Source organism: Capricornis sumatraensis, chromosome X, assembly GCF_032405125.1.
Source record: "Capricornis sumatraensis isolate serow.1 chromosome X, serow.2, whole genome shotgun sequence".
NCBI lineage: Eukaryota > Metazoa > Chordata > Mammalia > Artiodactyla > Bovidae > Capricornis > Capricornis sumatraensis.
In genome coordinates, this window is record NC_091092.1 from 37,274,019 (window position 1) to 37,285,050 (window position 11,032).

Here is an 11,032-nt window from a genome sequence, read left to right on the forward strand (position 1 = left end):
GCTTTGTTTGGTAACATGTTAGCTCCTCTAAAGTGAGTAGTGATGGTCTTATTAAAAGTTCTGAAAAAAGAATGTACAGAGATGGGAGGAAATAAAGAAAGCATTAATACGCTGGTCTCATGGGTGAGGCGACTTCCCCGGTGGCTCAGATGGTAAAAAATAGGAGACCTGGATTTGATCCCTGGGTCAGGAAGATCCCCTGGAGACGGGAATGGCAACCCACTCCAGTAGCCTTTCCTCGAAAATCCCATAGACAGAGGAGCCTGGTGGGCTACAGTTCATGGGGTCGCAACTTCTATAGAGGGGGGGAAAAAAAAAACCCGTCTACCTGGGAGTATGTGCTTCTCTGCTAAAGAAGAGTGGAGGCAGTCCTGTCACAGCATGGGATAGGAAACGGGAGTGCCCTAATTAAGCACCTTCCTCACCCCAGAACCTTCATCACATCACCGAGGTCTGCCCTCTGGCCAGAAACATCTGCCTCCTTTCCTACCCCTCAGTTCAGTTCAGTCTTTCACTTGTGTCTGACTTTTTGCGACCCCATGGACTGCAGCACACCAGGCCTCCCTGTCCATCACCAACTCCTGGAATTTACTCAAACTCGTGTCTATTGAGTCGGTGATGCCATCCAACCATCTCATCCTCTGTTGTCCCCGTCTCCTCCTGCCTTCAATCTTTCCCAGCATCAGGGTCTTTTCAAATGAGTCAGTTCTTCACATCAAGTGGCCAAAGTATTGGAGTTTCAGCTTCAACATCAGTCCTTCCAATGAATATTCAGGACTGATTTCCTTTAGGATTGACTGGTTTGATCTCCTTGCAGTCCAAGGGACTCTCCAGAGTCTTCTCCAATACCAAGGTTCAAAAGCATCAATTCTTTGGTGCTCAGCTTTCCTTATGGTCCAACTCTCACATCTATACATGGAAAACCATAGCTTTGACTAGACGGACCTTCCTATTCCTAAAGTGAAAGTGAAGTCATGTCCGACTCTTTGCAACCCCATGGGCTGTAGCCTACCAGGCTCCTCTTTCCATGGGATTTTCTAGGCAAGAGTACTGGAGTGGGTTGCCATTCCCTTCTCCAGCGGATCTTCCCAACCCAGGGATCGAACCCGGGTCTCCCGCACTGCAGACAGATACTTTACCGTCTGAGCCACCAGAGAAGGCCACAGGCTTTTTTACAGCCAGGGACCCACTGGGGTTTACAAGCGCATTTTATCAAGGGCCACATAGAGACAACATCCTGTCTTTATTGTCCTTAGTTTGGGCCTGTTGCCCGTGTTTTGGGTCCAACACCTCCCTCCTCTGAGAAGCCTTTTCTGACAAAAAACTTTCAATGCCTTTTGACTCACTTGTTTGAGTTCATGCATTACAGTGTAAAGATGGAAATGTTTTACACCATCAGAGTCCTCCAGCCAAAGATCACAAAAACATGCCTGCAGCTGAGTGAGTTCAGTTTACTATTCATTGCAGTAAGGGAGAACACACATCATGGGGGAACCATGTGATGTCTTAACAAGTATCAGAAAGAACCTGTTACAGAGCCTGGGGGTCCTCTGGCTCAGATGGTAAAGCGTCTGCCTACAATGTGGGAGACCCGGGTTCGATCCCTGGGTGGGGAATATCCCCTGGAGAAGGAAATGGCAATCCACTCCAGTACTATTGCCTGGAAAATCCCATGGACAGAGGAGCCTGGTAGGCTACAGTCAATGGGGTCTCAAAGAGTTGGACACAACTAAGAGATTTCACTTTCACAGAGGCTGGGGTTTGATTGAGTTATTTGGGGAAGTTTTTCCTTCAAGGTAACAGAGGTTTGCTCTAGATTAGATGTCTTTGGGTAGCTGAGGCAATTCTCTGATTGGTATTTGAGTAAATCCTACCTGTAGGGAGAGGAGACTAGAACCAGGATAAAGATGTAATTGGTAAAGAAGTTGTAGACATTCATTTTAGCCAAGAGAGGGGGATGTTTAGTAATGTATGACCTTGTTTTTGGTCCTGTCTTGTCTCCTTTCAATATGGTCTCAGAGTGACCATGTCTGATGTTGATGTTCTATGACACTGTTCTATGACAAGTCCAATAGAAAAGATGGCCAAAGCTGATATGTGAGGTATGTTTCAATTCCAGATTAAAAATCATGAGATTGGTCCTAGTCCTGGCTCTTCTACTAACTGGCATGACTTTGGGGAAGCCAGTTAGCAGCTCTAAACCTTGGTTTCCCCATTTAAAAAAGAATGGTCTTAGATTCCATATCTAAAGGCCTCTCCAGCCCTGAAACTCTAAGAGAATGTGTGTTTCTCTTGCATCTCTTCTGTCTTTATAGAAAATGCTAAAGAGGACTTGGCCACACATCCTTGTGTGTGTGCAAGCTAAGTTGCTTCAGTTGCATCTGACTCTGTGTGACCCTATGGACTATAGCCCCCCAGGTTCCTCTGTCCATAGAATTCTCCAGGCAAGAATACTGGAATGGATTGCCATGCCCTCCTCCACGGAATCTTCCCAACCCAGGGATCAAATCTGAGTCTCTTACATCTCCTGCATTGGCAGGCAGGTTCTTTACCACTAGCACCACCTCAGAAGCCCACACATCCTTACAGAGGGGAATTAATGCATAACAAATGGTATTATAAGTGAGCTGTTTAAAAATCAACTGAGATTTTATTTTTTATTTAAATTTATTTATTTTAATTGGAGGTTAATTACTTTACAATATTGTATTGGTTTTGCCATACATCAACATGAGTCCATCACTGGTGTACATGTGTTCCTCATCCTGAACCCCCCTCCCTCCTCCCTCCTCCCTCCCTGTACCATCCCTCTGGGTCATCCCAGTGCACCAGTCCCAAGCATCCTGTATCCTGCATCGAACCTAGACTGGCAATTCGTTTCTTATATGATATTATACATGTTTCAATGCCATTCTCCCAAATCATCCCACCCTCACCCTCTCCCACAGAGTCCAAAAGACTGTTCCTATACATCTGTGTCTCTTTTGCTGTCTCGCATACAGGGTTATCATTACCATCTTTCTATGCCAAAGCCTTTGACTGTGTGGATCACAATAAACTGTGGAAAATTCTGAGAGAGATGGGAATACCAGACCACCTGACCTGCCTCTTGAGAAATCTGTATGCAGGTCAGGAAGCAACAGTTAGAACTGGACATGGAACAACAGACTGGTTCCAAATAGGAAAAGGAGTACGTCAAGGCTATATACTGTCATGCTGCTTATTTAACTTATATGCAGAATACATCATGAGAAACACTGGACTGGAAGAAACACAAGCTGGAATCAAGATTGCTGGGAGAAATATCAATAACCTCAGATATGCAGATGACACCACTCTTATGGCAGAAAGTGAAGAGGAACTAAAAAGCCTCTTGATGAAAGTGAAAGAGGAGAGTGAAAAAGTTGGCTTAAAGCTCAACATCCAGAAAACAAAAATCATGGCATCTGGTCCCATCACTCCATGGGAAATAGATGGGGAAACAGTGGAAACAGTGTCAGACTTTATTTTTGGGGGGCTCCAAAATCACTGCAGATGGTGACTGCAGCCATGAAATTAAAAGACGCTTACTCCTTGGAAGAAAAGTTATGACCAACCTAGATAGCATATTGAAAAGCAGAGACGTTACTTTCCCAACTAAGGTCCATCTAGTCAAGGCTGTGGTTTTTCCAGTGGTCACGTATGGATGTGAGAGTTGGACTGTGAAGAAGACTGAGCGCCGAAGAATTGATGCTTTGGAACTGTAGTGTTGGAGAAGACTCTTGAGAGTCCCTTGGACTGCAAGGAGATCCAACCAGTGCATTCTGAAGGAGATCAGCCCTGGGATTTCTTTGGAAGGACTGATGCTAAAGCTGAAACTCCAGTACTTTGGCCACCTCATGCGAAGAGTTGACTCATTCGAAAAAACTCTGATGCTGGGAGGGATTGGGGGCAGGAGGAGAAGGGGACGACAGAGGATGAGATGGCTGGATGGCATCACTGACTCGATGGACGTGAGTCTGAGTGAACTCCGGGAGTTGGTGACGGACAGGGAGGCCTGGCGTGCTGCAATTCATGGGGTCGCAAAGAGTTGGACACGACTGAGCGACTGAACTGAACTGAAATTCCATATATATGCGTTAGTATGCTGTATTGGTGTTTTTCTTTCCGGCTTACTTCACTCTGTATAATCGGCTCCAGTTTCATCCACCTCATTAGCACTGATTCAAATGTATTCTTTTTAATGGCTGAGTAATACTCCATTGTGTATATGTACCACAGCTTTCTTATCCATTCATCTGCTGATGGACGGTGGAGAAAAGGGAACCCTCTTACACTGTTGGTAGGAATGCAAACTAGTACAGCCACTATGGAGAACAGTGTGGAGATTCCTTAAAAAACTGGAAATAGAACTGCCTTATGACCCAGCAATCCCACTGCTGGGCATACACACCGAGGAAACCAGATTTGAAAGAGACACGTGGACATGTTCATCGCAGCACTGTTTATAATAGCCAGGACATGGAAGCAACCTAGATGTCCATCAACTGAGATTTTAATCTTAACACTGTGAGTCATTACTGATTCCAAATTAAGGAGTTAAATGTAAACATTCAGAAGATCTCCAAAAAGAAAGTATAAAATTCATTTCTGGATGAGAAAAGATTTACAGATTTATGATGTTAAAACCAAGAAAAAAGAAAATATTATTAGATTTTACAATATAAAAAAGAAAAACTACATACTTAGAAACATTAACCAACTTAGAAGGCAAAATCAAACTAAAAAAACATTTTCAACAAATGCTCAGTATCCTAAATATAATTCCATCTTGTTCCATCTACCTAACTCATATTTTGATTGAATGCCACCTATACACGTGATAAAACTGAGGCCTAGAAATGATAAGTAACTGTTCCAAGATCACTTAGGGCAGCAAATGTTAAACCAACTCAGATCTCAGATTGGGATTCTGCCTCTTTTTTGCTGTCTTTATAATGAGAATTTTGGATTAGAGATTATCAACATTGCCTTCCAAATTTAAACCAATGATTTACAGCAACACCATTCTCCATTCCTGAGGTGAGACAGAGGAAAAATAAAAACACTGAAATTCGGTTAGATTAATGAAAGGAAAAAAAATCCCTCTTTACAATTATGAGACTTATTAGTATTTTTCCTAAATGTAACATCCAGATGTAATTTGCTGTCTTTTTCAAAAAATATTTTTAGTGCTACAAAACTTTTTTTTTACAGAATGACTGTAAAAGCAGTTAATTTCTGTATAATTTTCAAGAAACCTCTCTCTTTTTATTCAGTCTTCAAAGCTTTAAGTGAATTTGTCTGGGTTCATTATATACCTTCTAGCTCCTAACTCCTTCAACACTTCTTCAACATTCAGTTCTTACTGCATTCATTTCAATTTGTCTACTCTTTTCCAACTATTTTTAACTAAGTTAAATTGTCCAAATTCTCTTTCTCTTCTTGGGAGCTTTTTAGTACTGCTAACATCTGAGATATACAACATTTTTATGACCCTGTCTCTATTCACATGAGCCATTACCAGGTGGAAATTCCCAGGTGGGAAATTTCTCACAGTTCATATGGCCCAGGATGCCTTCATAAGTAATTTCCTGCACAATTACATAAAGGACACAAGCCTAGAAGACCTCAACACGTTAGAACCCTAAGGCGTCAAAGAACAAGTAGGCAATTGTAAGCAATCTGACGACCAAGGGCCTTGGCCGTTCACTGGACACAGAGCACGTCAATCTTTGTCAGCAAATGAGGCCAAAGCTCGTGACGAGGGGGCACACGTCACAGTCAACTCTTCTGGCCCCGCCCCTCGACCGTTGCCTGGCCCCGCCCCTCGACCGTTGCCTGGCCCCGCCCCTCGACCGTTGCCTGGCCCCGCCCCTCGACCGTTGCCTGGCTCCGCTGCCTGAGGCCCGGCTTCCGTGGGACGCTTCTGCCGTTGGCCGCCTACCCTCCCGATCGTTGGGCCTCCTCTGTGGTCCCTTCAGTGACTGCCTCGTTCCATCTCACTGCCCTCAGCCTCCTCTCAGGGCAGCCACTTCGGGTGCCAACCACCTGCGCCACTGCCATCGTCACCAGCCCGGCTGAGGTAACTGCCCACTGCCATGGCCACCACGGGGGATGGAAATCTGGCCCCTGGCGGGCAGGAAGGCCTAGCAGGTGTGGCGGAGGCACAGGCCGGAGCCCGCGACGGTGTGGACGGCAGCTCCGAGCCTCGCAGGGGCGACTCCATGCCTGAGGCTGAGGCGGGTGGAGTCGTGGGGGCCTCAGGAGACCAGAGGGAGGCGGCCCTGGAGGGCGGGAATGCTGAGGAGGAGTCGGACATCGGGCCGGCTGAGGAGGAGGAGGAGGAGCAGGCGGAGGGCGTGAACCGCATGGTGGATTCACGCCACTTCCCCATGACCGGCTTCCGCTTAACGTTCCTGAATATGATGCACTCGATGCTGAACCATCTGCACAACAACCACGTCCTAGTGCCGCCAAATGACGACCACGTGCTGGTCTGGCACCAGACCCGGCGGCGCTCGTCCAACCGCGGCTCAGCCACCTTGGCCGAGTTCTCCGGGGTCCCGGTGCTGTCAGATGGACCGGGGGAGGGGCAGGCAGAGGAAGCCCCGGCCCAGGAGGTGGAGCAGGCGGAGGAAGCCCAGGAGGCCGAGGGAGCCGAGGAGGCCGAGGGGGCCGAGGAGGCCGAGGGGGCCGAGGGGGCCGAGGAGGCCGAGGAGGCCGAGGAGGCCGAGGAGGCCGAGGAGGCCGAGGGAGCCGAGGAGGCCGAGGGAGCCGAGGAGGCCGAGGAGGCCGAGGAGGCCGAGGAAGCCGAGGAGGCCTCTTTATGGGAGACGGCCACCGAGGAGTCTGAGTCCAGCTTGTGGGAGATGGCACAGGAGCCGGCCGCCCCTGAGAGTGAGCATTCGAGGGGCGGGGTGGGGGCGGGAGTTGGGGGGGACGGAGACACTGGCAGCTGCAGGCCGGGTCTGGGGACCGGGGATCCCGAAGAGGGGGCAGGCTCAGAGGGTGGAGTGCCTCAGGAGGGGAGGCTGGGAGTCGGCCTCCTTGAATCGAAGGCCAGAGGGGCCCAGTAGGAGCCCAACTCCATAACGACTTATTTGGTTTGGGGAGAAAATAAGCTGCCCTCTACCAACCCTGGTAAGAGGTCTGAGATGATCAGTGCCAGTTATGAGCCCACAGGTGAAGGTCAGTGGAGGCAGGTGTTCGAGAGGGAGCTTTAGAGGACATGGGAGAGAACAAGCAAATGGCATACCTCATATTTGGTTCATAGCTTTTAAAAATGTCAAGATTCTTGGAAAGTTGATCCCAAAACATTATGAACTCATACAGGAGCACTTGGTCAAAATGAAATATTCAGGGGATTGACGAACTCATGAGCTTCCCCACAGAATTTGTTATTGAGGTGAAACATATTTTGGCGAGAAAGTTCTGACCATCAGACCCAGAGGATTCTGATCCTTGACCAGAAGTAATCAGTAACACAGGGTGACAGATTTACTAGAAAAGAAATAATTTCATTGTGAAAATGATCAAGCAGCAGCAAAGTGAGGGCCATGGAAGTGTTGTATCCACCAGAAGGAAGGCCCCCAGTTACTCTTTTCTTAGTTGCTTCTGTCCTCCTGCTTCTCCTAAGGGTAGAATACTGGATACCTTGCCATTCCTTTATGAGTTGGGATTTTTTTTTCTGTGAATGTCTGATCCCAAAGTCTTTTATTCTTCTCTAAAGAAACAGCTGAATGCCAGGATGAGAACTCCAAAGAAGAGGCGCAGGCCACCAAAAGTGAGGGGAAAGAAAAGAAGTATAACAAAAAACAAGAAGAACCAGAAAAGGATCTGGACCCAGCAAAGGACAGGCCCAGAAAGTCCAGGTATCTGTCTATAGCTTTCAAAATAGCCCAGCTATTCCCAGGCATTTACCAGTTTTGTTTTTGCTTTTTAATTCTCGGAGTAAATTAAGCAAATGTTTGTTTAAAATTAGTTCAACAACTCAAATTTACCTAATGTTTATAGAACATTCCTGCACCCAGTAATATAAAGAGCATGAAGTGAAATATACTTCATGGCTTCTCATTTGTTCTTATGAGGTCTTTGGTCCTCTATCTGTAAGACTACCAACAAGTTATAAATGTATCAGTACCTAAGACCAGTATTTCTTTAGAGAACAGTGACTAAAAGCAGCAGCAACTGGGCTGTGCACTACTTTGGCCTTCATTTCTTGACCACAGAAGTGCAGTCTCCTGCACTAAGAGAAGACACCTTTTAGAATGTAACTACTTACAAATAGCAAAAAGTTCAGATTTTCAAGTAGGACCACATTTAGTGATTAATACTTAAACATTTGTTTGGTTGTAGATGTGTGTATTTTATGTGACAGTCAAAAGAAACAGTCATAGTATGACTGTTGTTTATCACTGAGTTGGTAGTGAAGGTATATATCTTGTCTTTAATGATTAACATTTTCCCCCTCATTTTCATAGTGGTGTATTTCATAACAACAGCCTCTTTCTTTATGGTAGATATATGGTATCTATATGGTAGATACGGAAACCGAGGGTCTGGGAGGGTAAGGGAGTATCATCTGTGGAGTGAGCACAGGCTTTTAAGGTAGAAAGAGTGATTTAAGTCCCAGACTAGCCTTTCAAAGGAAGGGGAAAAAAAGCATTTATGGTGTTGGGCAAGAGGGAGACAAGGTTGGTAGGATCACATGATTGAAGCCATCGAGTTGTACATGCACCCAGTATCCAGGGTAAAGGTTACAAGAGGAAAATGTGTTTTTCTTCTCTTGTTGAGATATAACCCTCAGATGCAGCAGATATACATAAGGCTGACTGTTTGCTTAGATTTAGAAAGTTTCTGGTGCTGACTGATGCTGTAATAATTGTTCATTTTCTCTCATTTCTTCCTGCAGTTTGGAAGACTAGAAAGAAGACAGAGAAAGAAGAAAGGATCCATTGTTCACTATTTTTAGATTTTTCAGAAGCCCATGGGAATATTATTAACACTGATTTCATTCCAAAATCCATCACCCAAAAAGCAACTGTCTAATAACATCTAATAAGAAATCCAATATCTAATTGGCTTTTATCTTTTATAGATATATTTGACAGCATTTGTTCTAGTTAAAACTAAGTTTTAAAGTAGTAAACTGAAATGTAGATAGATTTAGGTATATAAATAATCCTGATTTAAATCTCTTTAAAAATGAGAAGCCGTTTTACATCATTGGAAGGCATCACATTCCACCATTTGATAAGCCTGTTTTAAAGTCTTTTATTGCAGCCCAAAATAAAATTTGTATTTAAAACAATTTTGTAAAGACAGAAATAGAGGTCAAGGCTTTAGATCTGAACTTGCTTACTGTACTAGTCACTAGCCATGTGTGGCTGCTGAGCATTCAAAATGGGGCTAATCTGAGTTGAAATGTGCTACAAATGTAAAAAAAATATGTTAAGTCTCATTAATAACTAATTACATGTTGAAATGATAATCTAGTATTAAATATAGTATTAAAATTATTTTCTCCAGTTTCTTTTCTTTTTCAAAAATTTATTCATTGCTACACTTTCTGGGCTTTCTCTAGTTATGGTGCACAGGTTCTCATTCGGGTGGCTTCTCTTGTGGAGCATGAGCTCTAGGGCAAATGGGCTTCAGAGTTGCAGCACATGGGCTTAGCTGCCCCTCAGCATGGGGGATCTTCCTGTACCAGGGATTGAACCTGTGTCCCCTACACTGCAAGGTGGATTCTTAACCACTGGACCACCAGGGATGCCCTCGTTTTACTTTTTAAATGTGGCTACTAGAACATTTAAAATTATACATGACTTGTGTTATATGTGTATTTCATAGAACTGCTGGGTGCTTTTGAAGGAAACCTGATGGATGGCCCAGCTTGCCTGGAGGCCAGATGGTGCTGCTGAGCCTGAGCCCAGACACTGATTTGGAGCACTGGTTCTCAAAGTTTGGTCCTTAAAATAGCATTATTAACATTACCCACGAATTCTTAGGCTCCACTCAAGACCTGTGAATCAGAAACTGGGAGTGGGGCCCAGTAGTCTGTGTTTTAACAAGCCCTCCAGGGGATTCTGATGCAGCCAAGGTTTGAGAAGCACTGGTTGAGAGCCACCTATGGTGGGACCGGCCTTCGTTCACTGCCTTGGGGCTGTTGGAGGTAAATTGAACAGGACGGTAGGGGCTGGACTGGGGAGGAAATTAGGATTCACAGGGGCTGAGACAGAGAGAGGCTGTGGATAGGGGATGGCACCAGAAAAATATCCAAGGAACAGAGCTGGTTCCAGAAAGTCACAGACATGATACGGGTATATGAAGTCTAAGAGAACCTTCACTCAGCAGGAATGGATAGTAGATACATACAGAGTTGCTTGTGAGGATGTATGCATACGCAAGCATACAGAAAGGCATGCAGTGGAAAGATAAACCACATTTAGGATGGTGGTTACCTCTTGGGGAAAGAAAAGGACAGCGATCCTATTGGGGAGGGATACATAGTGGGCTTCAACTGTATCCCTAATTTACATTTCTTAAACTGAGTGGTGGGTAAATAGTGTTTAAAGTAGTAGTCTTTTTAATTTTGTGCAGATCTGAAGTATGTCATAATAAGTAAAAATAAAAAGAGAAAAGGGAGAAAATGGACTTAATCTCTGACCTCTGTTTAAGGTAATAAAAAGATAAAGTTGTAGATGACCAGAGTGGAGGATCAGAGAAGGGGAAGGGCCTGGGGGGTTGAGACTAGACAGGCTCATTTCTGCATTTACTGAAGGCTTCCTAGACCTTCCTAGACCATCTGAAACATGGTCTAGCTGGAGCATACTTTGTTCCCACGGGCTCGGCTCCTGACCTTCTTGTAAATAACTGATAACCTACTGTCGTTCTGTGGTGGTATGTCTTATATTCTAACTATGTGCACATGCAAATACACTCACTACATCCACCTATTCCATCAAAACCAACCCCTGCACTGAACCTTTAAATGGCTGGGACCTTTAAGGGT

At 45.0% G+C, this 11,032-nt stretch overlaps 1 protein-coding gene across 1 annotated transcript; it reads left to right on the top strand.

Annotated features, from left to right (window-relative positions):
* Nucleotides 1-6,119: 6,119 nt before the first annotated feature.
* Nucleotides 6,120-9,659, top strand: LOC138071634 (cancer/testis antigen 47A-like). Its single transcript, XM_068963113.1, has 4 exons — nucleotides 6,120-6,668; nucleotides 6,804-6,918; nucleotides 7,751-7,892; nucleotides 9,605-9,659. Exons 1-4 carry the CDS (start codon nucleotides 6,120-6,122, stop codon nucleotides 9,657-9,659), a joined length of 861 nt encoding a protein of 286 aa, XP_068819214.1.
* The last annotated feature ends 1,373 nt before the right edge of the window (nucleotides 9,660-11,032 follow it).